This window comes from Polyodon spathula, chromosome 21 (genome assembly GCF_017654505.1).
Source record: "Polyodon spathula isolate WHYD16114869_AA chromosome 21, ASM1765450v1, whole genome shotgun sequence".
NCBI lineage: Eukaryota > Metazoa > Chordata > Actinopteri > Acipenseriformes > Polyodontidae > Polyodon > Polyodon spathula.
In genome coordinates, this window is record NC_054554.1 from 17,814,923 (window position 1) to 17,839,235 (window position 24,313).

The 24,313-nt window shown below is 41.0% G+C and overlaps 1 protein-coding gene across 3 annotated transcripts in view; it reads left to right on the top strand.

Moving 5' to 3' along the window:
• The window catches only part of LOC121296490 (lysophospholipid acyltransferase 5-like), a 58,171-nt gene that overhangs the window by 31,651 nt on the left and 2,207 nt on the right, over positions 1-24,313 (top strand). The window contains exons 5-12 of one of the 3 annotated variants that reach the window (XM_041222113.1): positions 12,200-12,237; positions 12,568-12,746; positions 12,979-13,087; positions 20,075-20,161; positions 20,423-20,589; positions 21,050-21,197; positions 23,427-23,585; positions 23,954-24,081. In XM_041222113.1, the coding sequence (XP_041078047.1) occupies positions 12,200-12,237; positions 12,568-12,746; positions 12,979-13,087; positions 20,075-20,161; positions 20,423-20,589; positions 21,050-21,197; positions 23,427-23,585; positions 23,954-24,070 (1,004 nt within the window). In that variant the 3' untranslated portion in view covers positions 24,071-24,081. Of the gene's footprint in view, positions 1-12,199; positions 12,238-12,567; positions 12,747-12,978; positions 13,088-20,074; positions 20,162-20,422; positions 20,590-21,049; positions 21,198-23,426; positions 23,586-23,953 lie in introns of all 3 variants that reach the window. The other 2 variants (XM_041222112.1, XM_041222111.1) reach the window with 2 other exon arrangements.

The window sequence follows — 24,313 nt, forward strand, 5'->3', positions numbered from 1 at the left end:
GCTAGCAGGGATCTCCAGTCCTGGTCGTGGAGGGCCGGTGTCCCTCCTGGTTTTTGTTCCAACTGTACCCTAAATTACTTAAGTAACAAATACGTGCTCTAGGAGGCTGAAAATTACTATCGCCTTATGCTTAAAACCATCACTTTTAGTGATATTTCTGGAACAAAAGCACCTAAAACCACCAGTCAAATGGCTCTAGACTCAGGAGACCAGCCTGAATGTAACATGCCCAGTTTCATATTAATTCTTTGCAAAAAATATTTTCAGTGTGATGAGCCACATTCCTGTCTATAGCAGGGTTGAAAACGTTAGTTTACCTACCATAAACCCTGAAAGAGAAGATGGCCTATTGGTAGGTGTTACTGAGCTCCTATATCAAAGCTGCCGATAGGCCCCCTTCCCCCAGTGACCTCCTCGGTCCCGCCTCCCAAGGAACACCCTCTTTCGCAACGCTTCAGTCGACTTCATGGTTGTTGGCCATCTTCCCTTTCAGGGAATCAGGTTTCAATTCGAAGATGACCACCAAACCGCTCAGGTGGGGGTAAGCCAGCATATTCATATGCAGTCGAGACTGTGTCCGCAATCAAATGTGACAGCCGCTGCTTGGAGAGGGGCTGTCCCAGGGTCCGTGTTCCATGGCAGATGAAGAGCTGGTCAGACTGACGCAGTGCTCTTGTCCTATCCACATAACATCTCAATGCCCGAACTGGACAAACTTTGAAAAACTTTGGCTTACCATCAGAGTGGAGTTGTCAGCACACAGGTTCTAGAGGCACATCAAGGCACGATCAAAAGAAATTCCTGAAGACCTCTTGGGGAAAAAAAGTCGTTGATGCCTATCAGTCTAAAAGGGTTACAAAGCCATTTCTAAGGCTCTGGGGCTCCACTGAACCACAGTCAGAGCCATATTAACCAGATGGAGAAACTTTGGGCAGTAGTGAATCTTCCCAGGAGTGGCCGTCCTGCTAAAATCTCTCCAAGAGCAAGACGTAAAATCGAACAGGAAGTCACAAAGAACCATAGAAAAACATCCAGGGATCTGCAGGCCTCTCGCCTTGATTAAGATCAGTGTTCAGGACTCCATCACCAAAACCAAAAACTGCTTTCCACAGTAAGAACCTCATACCAACGGTCAAGCATGGTGGTGGTATTGTCATGATTTGGGGATGCTTTGCTGCATCAGGACCTGGACGACTTGCCATCATTGAAGGAACCATGAATTCTGCTCTGTATCAGATAATTCTACAGGAGAATGTCAGGCCATCCGTCCGTGAGCTGAAGCTGAGGCGCAGCTGGGTCATGCAGCAAGACAATGAAACACACAAGCACGTCTACTTCCGAATGGTTGAAGAAAAATAAATTAAAAGTTTTGGAATGGCCTAGTCAAGGTCCAGACCTAAACCCCATTGAGATGTTGTGGCAGGACCTGAAACGAGCAGTTTATGCTCGAAAACCCACAAATGTCACTGAGTTGAAGCAGTGGGCCAAAATTCCTCTACGGCGCTGTGAGAGACTGATCAATAACTACAGGAAGCGTTTGGTTGTAGTTATTGCTGCTAAAGGTGGCGTAACCAGTTATTAAGTCTAAGGGGGCGATTACTTTTTCACACGGGGGCATTGGGTGTTGCATAGCTTTCTTTAATAAATAAATGAAATAAGTGTCAAAATGTTGTGTTATTTGTTCACTCAGGGTCCCTTTTATCTAATATTAGATTTTGTTTGAAGATCTGATAACATTCAGTGTCAAAAATGTGGAAAAATGCAAATAAAAAGAAGGGGCAAATACTTTTTCATGGCATTGTATATGAATTATCATGTTATGCACAAATCTAAGAATTGGCTTTCTGTAGTTGTGTACTTTTTTGTTTCAAATAGCATAGTGCCAAGAAAGTTTGTGAACCCCAATGACAATTATGGAAATTCCATAGTTTTACCATGATAGCCTTCTTGAATCAAAACCAGTCTTTTCTTAAATATCCAATAGGGTTTATATTAACCAATTATATGTCCTTTGAAACAAAATGATGTATGAATTTGACAAACAATGAGTAATTAAGATTCAGGGTATGTGAAAAAGTAAGTGAACCCGTGGTTTTATCAGTTCAGTTAAGGGGATAATTAGATGTTTAATTAGGTAGATCTTCAGGGGTGAGTTTGGGAGGCCCCACCCTATATAAAGATCAAAAACTTTGTGAGTTTGGTCTTCACCATACAGGTGTGTGGAAACACGTCATGCCACGATCAAAAGAAATCTCTGAGGACCTCAGAAAAACAGTTATTGATGCTCATCAGTCTAGATGTCAGACAGAACCCACTGTCAGACAGTTTACAAATGGAGAAAATTCAAGACCACAGTCACTCTACCCAGGAGTGGTTGTCCTACCAAACTCTCTGTAAGAACAAACTGGAAAATCATCAAGGAAGTCACGAAGAACCCCAGAGTAACATCCAGGGATCTGCAGGCCACTCTTGCCTTGACTAATGTGAGTGTTCATGACTCAACTATCAGAAAAAGACTGAACAAGAATGGTGTTCATGGAAGGATAGCCAGGAGGAAACCACTGCTCTCTAAAAAGAACATTGCTGCCAGTCTGAAGTTCACCAAAGAGCACATAGATGATCCACAAGACTTCTGGAACAGTGTTCTCTGGACAGACGAGTCAAAGGTAGAACTTTTTGGCCTCAATGAGAAACGTTATGTTTGGCGAAAACCAAACACTGCGTTCGAACAGAAGAACCTCATCCCAGCCATCAAGTACGGTGGTGGGAGTGGGATGGTTTGGGGCTGCTTTGCTGCCTCAGGACTTGGACGGCTTGCCGTCATTGACACAACCATGAATTCTGCATTGTATCAGAAGATACTACAGGAGAATGCCAGGCCATCCGTCTGTGACCTGAAGCTGAACCGAAAGTGGGTCATGCAGCAAGACAATGATCCTAAACATACAAGCAGATCTACAAAAAAATGGCTGCAGAAGAAGAAATTCCACATTCTAGAATGCCCTAGTCAAAGTTCGGACCTAAACACCATCGAAATGTTGTGGCAGGACCTGAAGCGAGCTGTCCATGCAAGGAAGCCCTTGAAGCAGTTCTGTGGAGGAATGAACCAAAATTCCTCAAAACCGATTTGAGAGACTGGCCAAGAGTTACAGGAAATGCTTATTTGAAGTCATTGCTGCTCAAGGGGGTGCCACCAGTTACTGAATCTAAAGGTTCACATACTTTTTCACGCATGGATATTGAATGATAAATCATTTGTAGAGAAATAAATGTTGAAAAAGTATCATGTTTTTGTGTCATTTGTTTTTAATCAGGTTATCTTTATCTATTATTAGGACTTAGATTGAAATCTAATAACATTTTAGGTTTGAAATATGTGAAAATCCTAAGGGGTTCACAAACTTTTACTCTGCACTGCATAACCGTTTGCATGATATATTTTAATATCAAGTATACATCTTCCACACTATTGCAGTTTTGTTCCAGGATAAATTAGTTTTTCACTAATGTAATCACAGTTTCATTTACGCCACAAATTCTGGGCCGCTTTGCTTTTCAGATAATGTCCCAAATTCAGCCCAGTTTTTGGGATATTCTGCTTAGCTGACAGCTGAGTCTCTAAGTCATGCATACATAGTTTACCAATAACTGGATCCTGAATTCATATAACAGTAACCCTTAGTACATGAATCAAAGTTAATGGATTTTTTTAGTCTCCCCAGAAAACATTATTTATTTTATTTTTTTTATGAAGAAACACATAAAATAGAAATGTTAAAAACACGTATTTCTTATTACAATGAAGAAACCTCAGTGCACTGAAATAGATACGTGAAACTTAATTAAAGCAATCATTTTCCTAATAAGGCTACTATTAAAACACATTTTTGAGAAGGAACGTGGTATTCCAAAAAAAAAAAAAAGACATCTCATTTGCTTATGTAATGTCCATCAATATATAGTCATGCGTAGGGTTTATCAGACCTTCTGGGTTTAAGAGACCAGTGCCGTTCATCAACTTCAAATACATCTTATTGCATTGTATTAGTCAACACTTTCCCTATCTATTTTAAGGAATAAAACTCGGAGATCATCTTTGGGTTTATTCAAGCAGATGGGTCTTTCTTTATTACACACTGCAGTATGGACAGTATGAATACGTCTGCTTGCTAGACTCAATAGACTGACGCAAAAGTGGAAGATATAAGTATTTATACTAGATCCCATAGGATGAGTGAAGCGATGGGATGGAAGTTCCCAAGGCCCTGGATAAGTTCTAGCAGCAAGACAACATGAGCACACAAGCCAATAAACTACAAGTTACAATGGTGCTCCTCCCAGGGGCAATACAGTAAGACAGTAACAGGTGATAGACAAAGGTCTGAGTTGTTCAGGTCTGGAATTCTTCCATCTACTAAGGAGCCAGCCTTAGATCATCTTGTCAACCTCTGTATGCCATCTGTGTCCTTGTACCTTGGGAAACAAGCATTGCACCAGGAAGGGAGGAACACCTTATCTTTCCTGGTACCGATGGGTGAGACGCCACCTGCAAGAGACCCAGACATACAGAAAGAAAGAGGCCACATGCTGCTGAGAACAGCATAGAAAGAATCACTGAAGGCCGTTACTATGCCAACGGCAGAGTTCTAGGGAGAAAGCTACAGAATGAGATGAGAGAGTTTAAGGATATTAGGATAATAAGAATTTATCCCTTCAGTATTCCTGATAGTCTATACCATAGGCTAGGGGTTTTCAACATTTTTTTTTAAACTCTTCTGTACAACCCCCCCCCCCCCCCCCCCCCCCCCCCGTTTATTTAATAAATAATTTAATGTCACAACAGTTTGGGTGACAAGGTGCTGGTTTAGGACAGAATAACAAATAGAAGCCTTAATTCTTAAAACTTTTAATTACAAGGTGCTGGTTTAGGACAGAATTACAAATAGAAGCCTTCATTCTTAAAACTTTTAATTACAAGTATTTGGATGCACAGAATTAAAAAGACAAGTATTTGGTAATCTCTTTGGAAACAGTCATATTTGCTTCTGTTCAGCAAAGTTAGGATAAATAATACAAAATAGTGTGCATTGCAAATGTTTTTTTACATTAACATTTACTTCCCATCTCCGCATAATTATGTATGCCATTTAAAATGTTTATCTCAAGATAAAACTATAACTACTAACAATGATAAACTTTTTTATTAAAGCCAACATAAAAAATATTCAGTATAACTTTCTGATGCTTTGCACTCTGTAAACTTTTCTTTCTTTATTTTGCAAGTAATGTATCCATTTCATCAAACACCGAAAACAAATTCAACCCGCCACTATTGCTGTTACTAAAATGCAACCGCACCTAATAAATAAAACCAAAACTGTCAAAGTGTGAGTATTATGATTAATAATTATATTTACCCTCATTATTTATACTGTACTTCTAAAGAATGCAGAAATATTGCGCTTGCCTGATTAGGAGGCTTGGTGGTCCAGTGGTTAGGGTTAGGAGCACACCTACTTTTTTGTGACTGACAGCTTTTTTTTAATTTTGACAGCTTTGTAAGTGTCTGCCTTTTTTAAAAATGAGGGCCTTTTGACGGCCTTTTTTTTAATTTTCTTTTTACTTTGACACCCTTCTGACTGCCTTTTTTAATTTTGATGACCTTTTGTAAAAGTGTCAGCCTTTTTTAAAAATTAGTCTTTTGACAGCCTTTTGTAAAACTGACAGCCTTTTTTAAAAATTATAGTCTTTTGACAGCCTTTTGTAAAAGTGACGGCTTTTTGATAGCTTTTTATCATTTCTGTCCGACTGAGAAACCTGTTTTTACTTTTCAGAACATTAAAATGGCCTACGATTATGTGGATATAGTTAGTGCTGTTTTTATCTTCTTTCAAAAATAATATAAATATTAGGTTTTCTAAACATTTTTTCTTTTTTTTTTTTTTAAACACTAGAACTGCTGAGATTTTGGATTACACACAACCGCCGCACTCTCAAAATGTGCGGCTCCATTTTAAAACGGCTTCGATATGAAAATGAAAATCAAACAATTGGATACAACTTAATATTTTTGTTTATGAACATCATTCAGAGCAGAAACTCCATACTTGCATTGAAAATTATTTGTCCTTATTATTTTCAAAACAAGCACATATACAGAACAGGGTTCTACGTTTAGATTTTTAACTGGCCTGAATGCAATTTTATCTGGCCCAGTATATTTATATATTTTTTCATGATGGTTTTTATTTTCAGTATGTTTCTAACTGTGTATGGTAACCAGAGAGCCCACGTCTCAAAAGAAAGTGGCTAATCGAAGCCTTTCAATATGTTACTTCAGCAATTTAACATGAACACATGTGTGTGCTTGTCAGAAAATGAAAATAATGTATTAAAGATTTGAAAATGTGTACAAATAATACTCATTTTTTCAAAAGCAAACCTGCAACCAAGCTATTACTACACTGAACAAAAATATAAACAAAACATGCAACAATTTCAAAGATTTTACTGAGTTACAGTTCATATAAGGAAATCAGTCAGTAAGTGTGCTAGAAATAAAGCTGGAAGAAATGAGACCGCAACAGGATCTTGAGGAGCTGGCACACCCACAATTCATGGAAGTCTGCACCACCCCTAACAGAAGGAAAGCCACCAGGGAGATAGAAGGACAGAATAGCTGGATTCAGGTAGGCAGAAGCAGGGAAAAAAAGAAACTTCGTCAAACACAACCACCAGAGATCAAAACAACCAACAAATTTGAGTCACTTCAAAATTTTGATGAGCAAAACCAACAACAAGAGAACGAAAGGAACAACATCCAGGACCCTATTGACAGTGGTGACCAGACAGCAAAAAGAAGGGAGGTCATGATTGTTGGGGACTCCATATTGAGAAACACAGCAAGTTCAATTCGCAGTTTGTACCCCCTTACTACAACAGTGTGCTGCCTTCCAGGAGCCTCTGTCAAGCACATCACTGAGAACGTGGACAGGCTCCTAGAACGAACAGGAGATGACCCGGTAGTAGTCGTCCAAGACAAGTAGGACAGAAGAGGTAGGTGGAGGGGTAACGCTATACATAAGAAACAGTCTTGAAGCCCAGGTGTTAAACCTGGACAAAGAAAACAAAGCCAAATCAATATGGGTCAGAATAACGGACAAAAATTCAAAGGGCAAAATAAAAGCAGCATGCTATAGACCGCCAGATTCAGACGGTGAGCAAAATAATCTGTTATACAATGACATTAGAAATGCATGTAGCAAAGTAGAAGCAATACTAATGGGGGATTTCAACTTCCTCCATATAAAATGGGAAAACCCAGTGGGGAGCATGACGGATGAAATTGAAATGGTGGAAATGGCAAATGACTGCTTCCTAACACAATTTGTCAAGGCACCGACTAGAGGGAAGACACGCCTTGATTTAGTCTTTTCAAATAACGAAGACAGAATAACTAAAACAGAGATCAGAGAACCACTGGCAAACTCAGACCACAACATGGTCTCATTTGAAGTGCTTTTTAAAACCCCCAAAGTAATGACTAAAGCTAAGGTTTACAATTTTAGAAAAGCAAACTATGAAGGTATGAAACAGAGACTAACAGAAGTAGATTGGAGTAAAATAGAGAAAACATCCACAGAAAAAGGATGTCTGTTCTTCAAAAATGTAGTACTAGAGGCGCAAAACAATTACATCCCTAAAGTAGACAAATCTAAATGTAAAACTAAGTTGCCGAAATGGTTTAATAGAGCAATTAAAAAAAAAATATTCAGCAAAAAAAGGCACAAAAAGAAAGTACACAGAAAGAGTACACCGAACTACAAACGCAAGTCAAAAAGGAAGTTAGAAAGGCCAAGAGAGAAATAGAAATGAACATTGCCAAGGGGGCTAAAACCAATTCCAAAATGTTTTTCCAATATTACAACAGCAGGAGAACATTCAAAGAGGAGGTTAAATGTCTAAGAGATACAAATGGCAAAATCGTAGATTAAGTGATTACTTTTCACAAGTTTTTACAAAGGAGGATATGGACAACATGCTCCACATGTCATCCAGTTCCTGTCCAGTTTTAAATAACTTTAGCATAAACGAGGCAGAAGTGTTAAAGGGACTAGGAGCTCTTAAAATAAACAAATCCCCTGGGCCAGATGAGATCCTCCCAATAGTACTCAAAGAAATGAAAGAAGTTATTTACAAACCGCTAACCAAGATCATGCAACAGTCTCTTGACGCAGGGGTGGTACCGACAGACTGGAAAATTGCAACCATAACACCGATCCACAAAAAGGGAAACAAAACTGAACCAGGTAACTACAGACCAGTAAGCCTGACTTCTATTATATGCAAACCTATGGAAACTATAATAAGATCCAAAATGGAAAATTACCTATATGGGAACAGGGTCCTGGGAGAGAGTCAACGTGGTTTTAGGAAAGGGAGATCGTGTCTAACTAACTTGCTTGATATTTTTGAGGATGCAACATCAATAATGGATAATTGCAAAGAATATGACATGGTTTATTTAGATTTCCAGAAAGCTTTTGACAAAGTCCCGCACAAAAGATTAATTCTCAGACTGAACGCAGTAGGGATTCAAGGAAACACATGTACATGGATTAGGGAGTGGTTAACAGGTAGAAAACAGAAAGTACTGATTAGAGGAGAAACCTCAGAATGGAGTGTGGTAACCAGTGGTGTACCACAGGGATCAGTATTAGGTCCTTTGCTATTCCTAATCTACATTAATGATTTAGATTCTGGTATAGTAAGCAAACTTGTTAAATTTGCAGACGACACAAAAGTAGGAGGAGTGGCAAACACTGTTGCAGCAGCAAAGGTCATTCAAAATCATCTGGACAAGATTCAGAACTAGGCAGACACATGGCAAATGACATTTAATAGAGAAAAGTGTAAGGTACTGCACACAGGAAATATAAATGTGCGTTATAAATATCATATGGGAGATACTGAAATTGGAGAAGGAATCTATGGAAAAGACCAAGGAGTTTTTGTTGACTCAGAAATGTCTTCATCTAGACTATGTGGGGAAGCTATAAAAAAAAAAGGCAGACAAGATGCTCGGATACATTGTGAAAAGTGTTGAATTTAAATCAAGGGAAGTAATGTTAAAACTGTACAATGCATTAGTAAGACCTCATCTTGAATATTGTGTTCAGTTCTGGTTACCTCGCTATAAAAAAGATATTGCTGCTCTAGAAAGAGTGCAAAGAAAAGCGACCAGAATTATTCCAGGTTTAAAAGGCATGTCATGTGCAGACAGGCTAAAAGAATTGAATCTGTTCAGTCTTGAACAAAGAAGACTACGCGGCGACCTAATTCAAGCATTCAAAATTCTAAAAGGTATTGACAATGTCGACCCAAGGGACTTTTTCGACCTGAAAAAAGAAACAAAGACCAGGGGTCACAAATGGAGATTAGACAAAGGGGCATTCAGAACAGAAAATAGGAGGCACTTTTTTACACAGAGAATTGTGAGGGTCTGGAATCAACTTCCCAGTAATGTTGTTGAAGCTGACACCCTGGGATCCTTCAAGATGCTGCTTGAGGAGATTCTGGGATCAATAAGCTACTAACATCCAAATGAGCAAGATGGGCCGAATGGCCTCCCCTCGTTTTTTGTAAACTTTCTTATGTTCTTATATTCTTATGAAATAAAAAGGATTGAATATCTCAAAACTGTTTGGAATACACATTACTGTTCTTCTTCTGAACGATTTATTTATTTAACCCAGCTTGTTATGCTACGTTTCCGCTAGCCACTTGCCACGTCACCACAAGCGAAGCGTTTTCCCTTGTGGCTCAACTATTTTTCCTGAAGTTCGCCATAGTGGCGAAGGCTTTGAAAAATGTACTTGTGTAAGACTGCCAGCACATTCAACGCGTGCTGGTAGATGAGTCAATATAGACGGTTTACTTTGATTTCATTTTGACAAATGAAAGCTCTTTAGCTTGACCACGTAACAGACACATGCCACAGAGGTGCTAATAGAAACAGTCAGCTGATGGCGCTGCTTGTAAAAAAAACAAACAAACAAAAACAAAAAAAACCACATGGCATCCAAAAGGGAAAAAAAATTATATAAAACAAATTGTACAGACCAATTACCAGAATCATGATCCAAAAGATGCAGTCTAAGGAATACCAGTCACCCATGTATGCACAACTAAAATATGACTGTGATACTAGTCACAGGGAGGTGATGTAGTCATGGTTTCAAACATACCCTCTGGTCGCAAAATTATTTTTTTTTTCCTCATTGTTTGCTATCTCTTTAATGTGTTGAAATATATTTTGGAATTAGTAACAAAGTGAATTCGAAGGGAGAATAATTTAATAAAATAATAAACACATTTATTGTTTTAAAAAGGATTCATCTCACTATGATTTATTGAGTTTTAATGTCAGAATCGATGCAATATTTTACAGTCAGTGCTAGTCACAGGTGAAAAAACACAATACTGGCTGTACAAACCTGTTAATATTATTAATCACATTAGTACAATGTTGTGTAACTAGAGCTGCGGTTGGTCAGGGAGGCATTAATATTAACATATGCTAATAGCACTGTCTACTGGTACAATTTTGCTTTACTGTTCTGTAGTGGAAAGAAAACCACATTACAGTCAAAATAATGTAAAGGATTATGCAGTACATGAATATCCCTGCAAACCTATTCAGAATTTAGGAAATCTTTTTTTTTTTCGTCACGTCGTACTGAGTTTGGCATTTATTAAATAGGAATCAGAGTTATAGTCCAAATTAAATATAATATTTATGTGCATTGTAAATGGTAGGGTCTGGCATTATATGGCAAATATCTGCATGTTTTCAGACAGATCTTTTTGCCTTGCTGAAACAGTATGTTTATAACTTGTTTATAGGATTGTTAAGTGGCTAAAGGTTTTCCAGTGTGCCTAAAAAATGTTAAGTTACTTTAGCCACAGTGGCTGACTGAATGAAAGTCTTAGAGGGAACGTAGTTATGGTACAATAATAAAGATCTGCAACAGTGTATCAGGGGCGCACCCAGGATCTATCTAGTCTCATCTGTCAACAGGGGGGAATGTAGTAATAAAGATCAGCAAAGTTCAATCTCGTCTCTGTGTCGCATGCATTACACGCACCAAACTAGAGAACATGCTGTCACAACCAACTCATTAAAGAGTACTGAGAGCTGAAACAAGTATTGTAAGCAAACCAATTTCTCACATAAAGGAATAACCAATAATGTTTCACAGGATTATTATTATTTTTTGGTTGTTACGCAAACTGAAAACACAGCGTAGCGGTCTGATTACAGCGTCAGTTTTCCAGGTAATGTAGCGGCCCGTTACGCTCAACAGCGCTGACGAGAACCCTGGTTGTGTTCTTCAAATGCACAATAAAAAGTGATATTTATAGGGTATAGAGTTATACAGCGATACAGTGGTTTCGGCCATCTAAGGACATGTACTGCATGGTAACCAAATAAGCTAGACACTGGATTCATTATCTGCATGGCCCACAGGTACTCTAGCAGTTTTCAGCCTCCCAGCCTATTTACAGCTTGTTTGACATTCTCTTGTAGTTTCCCTGTTTCTGCATATAATGTAAATAGTTGTCATGTGGTGTTGACTGAGTGAGTTGCCCCTTGTTATTTAAATGGAGACCATCAACAGAGTAAGACAGCCAAACCAGTACTGGAGAGATAAGATTACAGAATATCATCTAGTATACAGCCTTTTTTTACTGCATTATTAAATAAATAAGTAAATAAAATTATTTGAAATTAACAGATTACTTGATTCATCAAAATCAGTGATCATATTCATGCTCAATTTATTTAAATATTCGCTCAGCATACCTCTAGTATTTAGAGAAGTGTGCCCTTATGAAAGGTTTACCCTAATAACGCCTGCTTTTCCCATGGTTATACTATACATTAGTTTACCATGGTTTGCCATGTTTTTTTTTTTTTTAAATATGTTTTACCATACCTCTATGTGCTTCACAAAGCTTACTTGTGCTTTACCATGCTTTATTACATTTTGCTGTGCTTTCCCTGCCAGGAAACTTGTATAAGTGCTTATCCAGGGTATCTGAATCTGATGATTTACTTGTCATGACACTGTTGATTTGAATGAGCAGGTCTGTTGTATTGCATTGCATATTATTGTATTTCATTGTTTTTTTTCAGGGTTAGCCTTTGACTACTATGATGGAGGAAAAGATCCAGTATGTATATTTTAATAACTTGTATGAACAAAGTTTTATTAAAAATACTTAAAAAATGCTTAGACTAAAAGTCTTTCTTCACTGGAAGACATTTAGCATTTCTCAGTCTGACCCTGCAGTGTTTTTTCATTTAACAGGCAGGCAGGCAGGCAGGCAGGCAGGCAGGCAAACAGGTTATTGCTTAGTTTGACACTCCGATTTCACTCCAGCTCAGTGTCTGCTGTTTTAGCTCATTCTTACAGAGTTTAGTATCTGCAGACAGACAGTGTCCCACACAATCCTGTTAAGTTTGACACACTCTCTCTCTGTCTCTCTCTCTCTGTCTCTCAGGAGCAGTTCAGTGCAGAGCAGCGTCAGTCTGTCCTCCCTCAGGTTCCCTCCTTCATTGAGGTCTGTGGCTTCTCATATTTCTACGGCGGGTTTCTGGTGGGACCCCAATTCACGATGCGCAGCTACCAGAGGCTGGTGGCCGGGGAGCTGACAGACTGCCCAGGCCACACTCCAAACTGGTGAGAGAGGACTACAGCTCCCATGAGGCAACTGGGCAGTGACCAGCACATTGTGAGAGGGAAACTGCCTATGGGAAATGTAGTTGCTATAAAAAAGAAAAACAGGCAGTGAAATTAATGACTCTCCCATGAGACTCTAGGGCTCAGAACACTACCTTGTGGGGAGCTGTGGTGCTGATGAGCATTGTGGGAGATGCAGTTCTCAGTGTGTGTCTCCGTTTCTTCTCCTCAGTATACTCCCAGCGGTGAAGCGGGTCGGCTTGGGTCTGCTGTGCCTGTCAGTCTACACCCTGGGCAGCCCCTTCTTCCCCGACAGCTACTTACTGTCAGATGATTTTGAGGTCGGTGACACTTTCTGCTTATCTACTAGGGTTTTATAGTGTGGTCCCAACAGCATTGAACGGTGCAGAGTACAGTACAGTACAGCAAGGCTCTGTGTCGAGTACAGTACAGCACTGCCCTGTGTAGAGTACAACATTGCCCTGTGTAGAGTACAGTACAGTGAGGCACTGTGTAGAATACAGTACAGCATTGCCCTGTTTTGAGTTCAGTACAGCGAGGCTCTGTAGAGTATTGTACAGCGATACTCTCTATAGAGTACAGTGAGCTCTGTGTAAAGTAGAGCGAGGCTCTATGTAGACTACAGCTCTGCTCTGTGTAGAGTACAGCACAGCATTGCCCTGTGTAGACTACAGCTCTGCTCTGTGTAGAGTACAGTACAGCAAAGCTCTATGTAGAGTACAGTATAGCAATGCCCTGTGTAGAGTACAATACAGCGAGCCTCTGTGTACAGTACAGTAGTGCAAGTCTCTGTGTCGAGAACAGTACAGTGAGGCTCTGTGTAGTGTACAGTACAGCATTGTCCTATGTAGAACATAAGAAAGTTTACAAACGAGAGGAGGCCATTCGGCCCATCTTGCTCGTTTGGTTGTTAGCAGCTTATTGATCCCAGAATCTCATCAACAGCTTCTTGAAGGATCCCAGGGTTTCAGCTTCAACAACTACTGGGGAGTTGGTTCCAGTCCCTCACAATTCTCTGTGTAAAAAAGTGCCTCCTATTTTCTGTTCTGAATGCCCCTTTTTCTAATGTCCATTTGTGACTCCTAGCCCTTGTTTCTTTTTTCAGGTCGAAAAAGTCCCATGGGTCGACATTGTCAATACCTTTTAGAATTTTGAATGCTTGAATCAGCTCGCCATGTAGTCGTCTTTGTTCAAGACTAGAATCTTTTGAATCTAACACACTCAAGGTTTCTTTTAAATGCAGGGACTCCTTTTAGGTTTTTTTCTAACCATTTACAAAGGAACAGAGTACTTTGCTACGCCCCTATTTTATACCCTCACTCATGACCCCTTGGTTACAATACATGAGGCTCTGTGTAGAGTACACAGTTGTCTTGTGTAGAGTACACTGTTGTCTTGTGTACAGTACAGTGAGGCCCTGTGTAGAGTACAACACAGCAAGGCTCTGTGTAAAGTACAGTAAATCATTGCCCTCTGTAGAGCAGTGCAGCACTGCCCTGGTAGAGTACAGTACAGCATGGCCTTATGTAGTATACAGTACAATATTCCCTGTGTAGAGTACAGCAAGGCCCTGTGTAGAGTACAGTACAACATTGCCCTGTGCAGAGTACACTACAGCAAGGCTCTGTGTAGAGTACAGTAGAACGCACTGGGTAAAGTACAGTACAGAATTACCTTTGTAGAGCACAGTTCAGTGAGGCTGTCTTTAGAGTACAGTACATCATTACCCAGTGTAAAGTACAGCATTGCCCTGTGTAGAGTATCATGCAGTATTGTCCTGTGTAGAGTACAGTATAGTATTCTCCTGTGTAGAGTACAATACAGCATGGTCCTGTGTAGAGTAGTGCAACATTGCACTGGTAGAGTACAGTACAGCATTGTCCTTTGTAAAATGCAGTACAGCATTGCCCTGTGTAGTGTACAGTACAGCACTGCCCTGTGTAGAGTACAGTACAGCATTGTTCTGTGTAGAGTACAGTTCAGCAAGAAGACTACACTTGAACAAAGAAGACTAAGCGGGGACCTAATTCAAGCATTCAAAATTCTAAAAGGTATTAACAATGTTGACCCAAGGGACTTTTTCGACTTGAAAAAAGAAACGAGGACCAAGGGTTACATATGGAGATTAGACAAAGGGGCATTCAGAACAGAAAATAGGAGACACTTTTTTACACAGAGAATCGTGAGGGTCTGGAATCAACTCCCCAGTAATGTTGTTGAAGCTGACATCCTGGGATCCTTCAAGATGCTGCTTGATGAGATTCTGGGATCAATAAGTTACTAACAACCAAACGCGCAAGATGAGCCGAATGGTCTCCTTTCATTTGTAAACTTTCTTTGTTCTTATGTTCTTATCTAACACAAGGTTTTTGCAATATCAATTTATTATTGTCTCTCTATCGTTTATTGCCCACTTCTATTAACTCATTGTGTTGAATAATTAGTTTGCTTTCTTCGATGCAGAATCCTTGTTTCTGCCAGAGCAAGTCAACTAACATGTAAAGTATGTTTGTTGATATCAAATGTACTCATGTCATTCTTTCTCAGAAAAGTACATTACTCTGTCCTGCTTGTGGCAGTGTTTGCCCAAATTGCAATTTGATTTGAGGCAGTTTCTCTGTCCCGATCTGAACTTCTGGAAAACAAACAGAATGCTTCATTAGCTTTTCTTTTTAGGGGTTAAGCTTTAACCCGGCTCCTTCCAGCAACTCCTGTTCTGTGGTATCTGCCTGAAACAAAACATCATCAACATCATTAATAGCAAACAGACTTCATATCTGGGCCACTTGTTTTTAATGTGGCAACACTGAGTTCAGTATTCTTATCCAACTTGCTGTTCTTAGAATTTAATTGCAGTAAACTGTCCTGTTCTTAACTGGCAGCTCTGGGTTGTTAACTGCTAAAGTCTCTTGCTGTAGCAGAGATCCTGTCTGTGTATCTTTGTGACACAGCTCAAGTTTCTGTGAGGGTGTGTGTAGAATCAATTTATCTCCTTGGTGTATCTATTGAGTGTGGGTAACTATCCAGTGTACAGTAAGAATTTGTTTGGTGCATTGATCATATGCGCTCTCGACAGGTGTTAATATGTGAGAAAAGTATCCTATTGGTACACATTTGCCATGTACCTCCTGCATTAAAATGGCTTTAATGTTTAAACTAGAAACTGCAACTTCAATGATGAATGGTTGTGTGTGGTCTGGGTTATGTAGTGCTTCTAGTAGTGCAGCTTTAAGCCTTTCAAATGCTTGATGTGATTTGCTATCCCACTCAAGCAACTCAGTTTTTCCTGGGTTAGCTTTCAAGTGTTCATAGAGGGGAGCAGCCAACTCACTATATTCCTCTATGAAGATGAGTTTTTTACAGTGTCTACTGCATGCACGTCAGAGATTATAACAGGAATCTTCTGTCCCTGGGGATCAAGCGGTCCCTGCCACATCACATTATTTGCCAAATCAATTAAACTATGTAACACAATTTTTGTTCCTGGGTAGTAAGTGTTATTTCCTAATTGCTTATGCCTCAAAAGTATAGAAAATGGCTATTATTCCCCACAAACTTTGCTTTTGTGACCAGGACAGTGATATTTCAAAATATCACTATTTCCAATGGGAAAACTGGCAAATGTGTGTCTTTTCGTTCACATAAAGTCAGAAAAAAACAACATATGAATCCAAATTAACATGTATTTATACTAAAGTAATACAAAAATGACTACAAAAGATTTAGAAGTGAGTAGTTTTTCGAGATTTACGATTATACTGAAATATTTACACACGCACGCCCCTCTCTATTATTTTCTAGCTTTCCCACTACAACTGCTGAGGCCTGGCCCATCACTGAGGGGAAGATTATAGAATATGTTGCATTATATTCATTTTTTGTGTGTCCTTTAAATCGCTCTGTGGAAGGGTGGTGAATTCACTGATACAGAAACAGAGAAGTGTGATTGGAACACCACACAGGTGCCCGGTTTTATTCTGTTTCCTTCGTTGCTTATTTTTGTTTACCATGCAGAGGGCGCTGTTGTCCGTGGCCTGCTTACCAACTATGGTAAACAGGACCACAGGAATACCACGAGCAGTAAACAGTACAGGTCCAGGTGCACTCGCAGGTGCTCAAAAGATTAATCAAAACCAAAAGGCGAAAGAAAAAATGAAAATAAAACATGGTAAACAAACTACAAATAAAAGGTGCTGTACTCGGCAGCGTCACCCCAGCCGTCGCTGCCCGCACGGCTCGGGTCTCAGTCCTACTCTGCTGCTTCCTCAGCTACCTGGCACACTATCGGGGTCTGCCCAATGATTCCCCATTCTCTCTCTCTATCTCTTTTGCGTCTTCTCACAGTAGTTTCCTTTTCTGTTTCATTCACAGTCAGGACTAGCCATGCTTCCGCAGGCTCGGTCTAGTCTAAAGGGGCAGATCTGAGGACAACAAAGCATTCACTTATAGCCCAGCCACTCAGAGAGAGGGAAAGCCCACACACCCTCTTCCCCACCTCTCTGTGTCACTGCCATGACTAGCAGGCGGATTCCCCGAGGTTACTGCCGTCTTCCTGCAGTATCATGCATACGTCAGACGGCCAGTCCAGGTCTCCCCTGTTACACTCTCCTTCAATTTTCTTAAATATTGCACCACTCTCCTGTCTGTTTTTTCCTAATACATTCCACAATTATTTTTATGCAATCAGTGCATCCCATAATTGTTTACCATGTCCTGCACACTGTATCCTGCTTTTATCAGGTGCCGTCAGTATTTTCTTTTCTTAATTCTAGCAACATAATGGCTTGCACAGTACACTCTGCCACTGCTGCTTGAGTCTCATTATTTAATCGGTTATTTTTAATTCTAATCTCCAGATTTTCTTTAACCCTTTGCGGTCCAATGTCGGACCAGGTCCAACATTACAATTCCCTTTCCAGTCCGATGTCAGACCCTGTCCGACATCATCAAAAAGACGTAACGCACAGGTCTCTAGATGTTTTTTCCCTGGAAAAAGCCAAGAAAATCTTTCAATGGCCGAGTGAGACCGATAGGAGCCGAGTGAAACCGAAGAAAGGGGCGTATCTCATAGCCCCATGCACTACATAGATAACACAGACATAACAAAGGAGGTCGCTGCTTCTGCATCCAGCGTTCAAAGAATATCACAGACATTTGCAGAGCTTATTGAGATGTTACAGTAATAAAATAACGACTTGGATCACATTATTGAGGAGTCTGGTGAAAATACGAGTGACCACGAGAGGATTTATCAGTATGCACGTCTATAAAGAGGTATGTGAAAAATACAGCGAACAAGGGGTGGGGTTTGGCTGAAGATGCAGTACGGAGTGTCCTTTTGCGATTCAATGCCTTTTAATTCCTGTTTTACTCTGAAAAAAAAAATGTTTTATAGAGCGAGTGTAAAATAAACAGCTCGTGTGAAAATAAATTGGACCTGACGTGCCTGACAAACGCTGAATAAATGGACTGCAAAGGGTTAAATGTTTCTGAGCATCTCTTTTTAATTTGTTCAAGATTTTCTTGTAATTGCTCAATGGTCTGATGCATTGCCATAACACAATTTGCTTTCCTAGTTTTTCTTTTTTTTCTCTTTTGTGTTCCGTTCCACACATTGATATGACAGTGATGTGTATGGATCATCCTGATTTATTCCCATAAAGGGGCCATCCCTACAATGTTTTGCTGTCCATTCTGTTGACCATTCTAACCAATTTACCATTTTTGTATGAATATTAAGTCAAGTTGGCCAAACTCTATTCCTAAAATTCCATCTTCTGCGATGATTCTTCTCTTATAGTACCTATGGGAAAGTCTGTGCACCTAGTGTAGGACCCAGCTGTATTTTACGTTTACAATCCCCCTATCACGTTATAACACTACACAACTTTTAACAAATACCTATATTCCATAAACATACTCACAAATGTCCTTGGTCCGATCCGTGCTTTTCCAAGTGTTCCTCTGCTTCCGTCCGAAGGAATTTGATGGGTTAGAAGCAATCTCCCTCTGTCAACTTACTGGTCCTTCTAAATGTGCATCAGGTGGTTTTTAGGCAGACAGCTCTCTCTGCAGTCTGGTCTCGACCCTCCTCGATGTTTTTTTAAAAGAAAGCTTTAAAAAAAAAAAAAAAACGGTCCAAATGGGTGGGTGGCTCGACTAAAAAGGTGTAATATAGAAAAAAGAACCTGCTACTCTCTTTCTTTAGTGAGTATATAAGATAGTTTATTGTTTAATTAAATATAGCACCAGACCTTACTTTAGGCACAAACTCAGAGGGACATTCCAGAAAAATATACTTGCAACTCAATTTAATAGTATTAATTCAATCTGGTGTCTACCCAAGAAGCTGAACTTCAAGATATATTCAACTCCTCTTAATAAATTAACTTGTGTTGTCAAGACAATATACTGAGGTAACCTTGGCAGGCTGACTAACTACCCAGTATAAAAATACCTGCATTTATACATTGATTTGACCATCCTTAAGCAGACCTTGTGATTTGGTTATGAGTGTTAGGATATCAGTTACACCAATTTACAGTCCCCTCTGTTGGAAGGGGCATCCTGTGAATAAATGTGAGTTATAAGTTCAAGTGTCGGTCCCTTTCCTGCGAACCATGCAATGGTATTTCCTTTGATCTGATCTCAGGATTTTCTTCCTTCCTCTCTTCTGATCTCTTATCAGATGCCTTTGTTTAACACCCTTCCACTGTTTTGTTTCTGGTTTGTAAAGATGTTTAACAATATGTTGGTACCTCTGACACAAAAACGGTGATCCACCCTAAATGGCAAATGTCCTTCATGTTAGAACTGGACACCAAAGGAGAGGCCAGCACCTATTTCAAAATGCCTTGGAGGTCAGCCTTGCCCTAGCAAGGACAAAGTGACCAGAAAGATTTATCAACTTACTGTCTAAGTAGGAATTTAACCAGAATCTGACTTAATCTTTAACCCATTCTGTGAGTTGTATTCTAAGACCAAAAATTTGTTTATATCTGAATAAAATGTTCCAACAATTGCTCTGTGTCAAGTACAGTACAGCATTGCCCTGTGTAGAGTACAGTACAGCATTGCCCTGTGTAGAGTACAGTACAGCATTGCCCTGTGTAGAGTACAGTATAGCACTGCCATGTGTAGAGTACAGTACAGCATTGCCCTGTGTAAAGTACAGTACAGCGAGTTTCTGTGTGGAGTACAGTGGAGCGTTGACCTCTGTAGAGTACAGTACAGCGAGGCTCTGCCCAGCACACAGCAAGCAATGCTAGTGCACTAGATTACAACTTTTACTTATGTTTTTGTGCCAGGCCCAGACATTTTGGTATCGCTGCTTCTACATTCTGGTCTGGGGGAAAGTGACGCTGTACAAATACGTGAGCTGCTGGGTTATAACGGTGAGTCTGTCTATCTGTCTGTCTGTCTGTCTACCTCCTTATAAAATGTATTAGATATTCATTTGGATAACACTACTGCTTCCTCTCTCCTCCCCCTTGCTCCAGGTAAAGAGTTTGAACAGTGTGCGCCCTGTGTTTGTCCCCTGTGACCTGTGTTCCCTCTGCCTTATGTTCTGTGTGCCTTTTGTTCCTTATGTCCTCTGTGTCTTGTGTTCTCTGTGCCCTGTGTTTGATCCTCTCTCCTCTGCTTCCTGTGTGCAGGAGGGTGTGTGCATCCTTTCTGGGCTAGGCTACAATGGGCGAGACTCTGAGGGTGTTGTCCAATGGGATGCCTGCGCCAATATGAAGGTGTGGCAGTTTGAGACCACGCCCCTTTTCACCGGGACCATCGCTTCATTCAACATCAACACCAACGCTTGGGTCGCCAGGTAACCACATGGTGCATGTCCCTGGCACAGACTCACCCATTGTCAGTTGATGTATCTTCCAGTCTGCCTGTTTGTCTTCAATAGCTATTAATCGCTCATCAGTGCTACAACGAGAAATACTGAAAGAGACTTCATAAATTCAGTGCAACGTTTTGATCCTTTAAGAACCAACTTGACAAAACTCTGAGATCAATCAGCTACTAGGATCTGAACGAACATTGATGGGCTGAATGGCCTCCTTTTGTTTGTGAATTTTCTTTTAAATGTTCTTAGTCTCAAGAATTCAGAAACAGTTGCAGTCCCATTTATGAAGTTTCTTTTAGTTTGTCTACCTGTCTTTCTATCACAGTATCTCTATCTCTAGTATCTCTTCTCTTCTTCCTCCTCTCTCTCTTTCTCACTTCCTCTGTCTCACTTTCTCTTCTATTTTCTATTTTCCTTGTTTTCTTGTGTTTTTAAGGCACGTGTTCAAGCGTCTCAAGTTCCTGGGTAATAAGATGGCATCTCAGAGCACAGCGCTCTTCTTCCTGGCAATCTGGCATGGCCTGAACTCTGGCTACCTACTCTGCTTCCTGATGGAGTTCATCATTGTGACCGCGGAGAGGCAGGTAGGCAAAGGGAACTAGCACCATGGTGGGTCCAGCAGAGGGCCAGGGAGGCAGCGGAACACAGGAATCCAGAGCCAAGATGACCTACCTTAGGTCGCAATTTCACACTTGGAGTCAAATAACTGCACAGCTACCCTCACAATCCCTTGCAAATAATCAGTCCATATCAGGGATGGAAATGAGACTCCTTTTACATAGCATTTTGAGCCAATCCTGGTATCACTGTGAATTTAATAAGACTCAGCTGAGCTTGTTACCTATACACACACTGTGGCTGATCAAGCTTGTAGTAAAATATGGAATGGGTTAAACACTATGCAATAGGAGTCTTATTTCCAACCGTGAATTGTAATGTTCTGACAAAGCTAGGGAAGGTGTAATGCTGCAGAAGGCTTGCTATGCCATTTTTAAAGTGGACATTCATTCAGACCTGCGGAGGAGCTTTTGTTTTCAGGTAACACCAGGTTGTTAAAATCGGGTGGAAGCACACGCTCGTCTCTCTCCCTGGAGACTGCATCGATACACTGGACTGTGGTACACTTTCAGGAATGCCGTATATCAGGGTAGTGTGTTAATTTGTACAGTGTAGGGAGGAGCACAGTCTCGCAGTGCTGAACGATCTGTCTTGTGAATGTGAGCGGTGTAGGGAGGAACAGTGTCGCCGTGCTGAACGCTCTCTCTTGTAACTGTGAGCGGTATAGGGAGGAGCACAGTCTCGCGGTGCTGAATGGTCTCTTGTGAATGTGAGCGGTGTAAGGTGGAGCACAGTCTCACAATGTTGAACGGTCTCTTGTGAATGAGAGCAGTATAGGGAGGAGCAGTTTCACAGTGCTGAACAGTCTCTCTTGTAAATGTGAGGAGCACATTCTCGCAGTGCTGAAAGATCTCTCTTGTGAATGTGAGCAGTGTAGGGTGGAGCACAGTCTCGCAGTGCTGAACGATCTCTGTTGTGAATGTGAGCAGTATAGGGAGGAGTAGTCTCGAAATGCTGAACGGTCTCTCATGTGAATGTGAGTGTGCGGTGGAGTGTCCTGCCCCTTTATGTTTATAAGTGTTTTATGTTGTATGTAGTGTGTTAATGTTGGTGTTTATGTATAAAATACACGGGATATAAATACGGGTTACGAGCACAAGTGCTTAAAATGTATATTTGTATTTAGGCATGAGGATTGCACAGCACTTCACGTGCAAGTAAAATAACATGTGAGCACAGGGAATTGCATCTTTATTAATTCACATGCAGTTGTACCGAGACTCCAATTGAATGATTGATTAACAATCGAGTCTCGGTACAGCTGCATAAAAGCTGTATGTTTTCACTCACTTGGGTTGTGTGTTCGTGAGTGGAGAATGGGAGAGAGAAGGAAGTTAAAAATAACAATTGCTACAGCGTATTGGAAGTGCCAGCACGGTACTTGTTTGTTGGGTTCGTCCACTGTCTTGTTTAGTGTTGTCCGTTTTGTTTGTTTGGCCAACGCGCCCTTTTTTTTCAGTAGTGTGTTTTGTTTAAACGTTTTTGTTTGTTATTATTTGCAATAAAACTCACCGCCATTCATCAGTGTTTGGAGTCTATTTCTGGTCTGACGTCAGCCCTGCAAAGCCATCCTCTTCACAGAGCGGTATAGAGAGGAGCAGTCTTGCAGTGCTGAACGGTCTCTCTTGTGATTGTGAGCGGGTTAGGGAGGTGCAGTCTCGCAATGCTGAATGGTCTTTCTTGTGAATGTGAGCGTTGTAGGGAGGAGCACAGTCTTGCAGTGCTGAACACTCTCTTATGAATGTGAGCACTGTAGGGAGGAGCACAGTCTCGCAATGCTGAACGGTCTCTTGTGAATGTGAGTGGTATATGGAGGCGCACAGTCTCGCAGTGCTGAACGGTCTCTTGTGAATGTGAGCAGGGTAGGGAGGAGCAGTCTCGCAGTAATGAACGGTCTCTTGTGAATGTGAGTGGTATATGGAGGCGCACAGTCTCGCAGTGCTGAACGGTCTCTTGTGAATGTGAGCAGGGTAGGGAGGAGCAGTCTCGCAGTAATGAACGGTCTGTCTTGTTAATGTGAGCGGTGTAGGGTGGAGCAGTCTCGCATGGCTGAACGGTCTCTCTTGTGAATGTGAGCGGTGTAGGGAGGAGCAGTCTCGCAATGCTGAATGGTCTCTCTTGTGAATGTGAGCAGTGTAGGGAGCACAGTCTCGCAGTGCTGAACGATCTCCACTCTTGTTTCCTGTGCTATGCAGGCCCTGTCTCTGGTTAGGGACAGTCCGTTTCTGACCCGGATTAGCCAGAGCCCGGTCCTGTGGCCCCCCCTGTACCTGCTGCAGCAGCTCATTCATTGGCTGTTCATGGGATACCCACTTGTACCATTCTGCCTCTTCACCTGGGACAAGTGGTTCAAGGTAAGAGAGATGTTTGTGTGTCACTATCTGTGTGTGTCTGTCTGTGTTTGTGTCTATGTGTGTGTGTGTTTGTGTCTGTCTGTCTGTCTGTCTCTGATTCTCTGTCTGTCTACCTGTGGTTGAGATGAGAGATGCTCTCTGTAGAGCTGCTTCTCTTTCTAGTTCTAGAGTGTGTTTGTTTCTGGAGCTCATAGATTTGAACTATAACTTGTATTCATGATTCTAGAGGGGGGTGTATGTGATTTTAGAGGCAGTCAGTTTGGTTCTGCGCATCCTGGTGTGTTCTGCAGTATGCATTCTCTCTCTCTCTCTCTCTCTCTCTCTCTCTCTCTCTCTCATATTAATTATCTCTCCTCTCCCCCTCTCAGGTGTACTCCTCAGTTTATTTCTGCGGTCATGTGTTCTTTTTCACTGCCATGCTGATCATGCCTTACCTGCGCAGGGCACTAGTGCCCAGGAAGAGAGAGAAGGATAAAAAGGAGTGAAGACAGGACAGGTAGTGAACAGAGATAGCCCAGGTGACTCATCAAACCCTCGACTATCCATCAATCTAAATATCTCTGTCTGTCTGTCTGTCACCTAAAACTGGGACCTGAGCTGGCTTCGAGTCGATTAGGTTGAAAGATTCTTCTCATTGTAGACCCTGTTTACATGGGAGCAGCGCTCTCAGCCAACACTGAGCCTGTGTACGTGTGCACAGCAAAGGGGGGTCACTAAAAGAGGTTGAA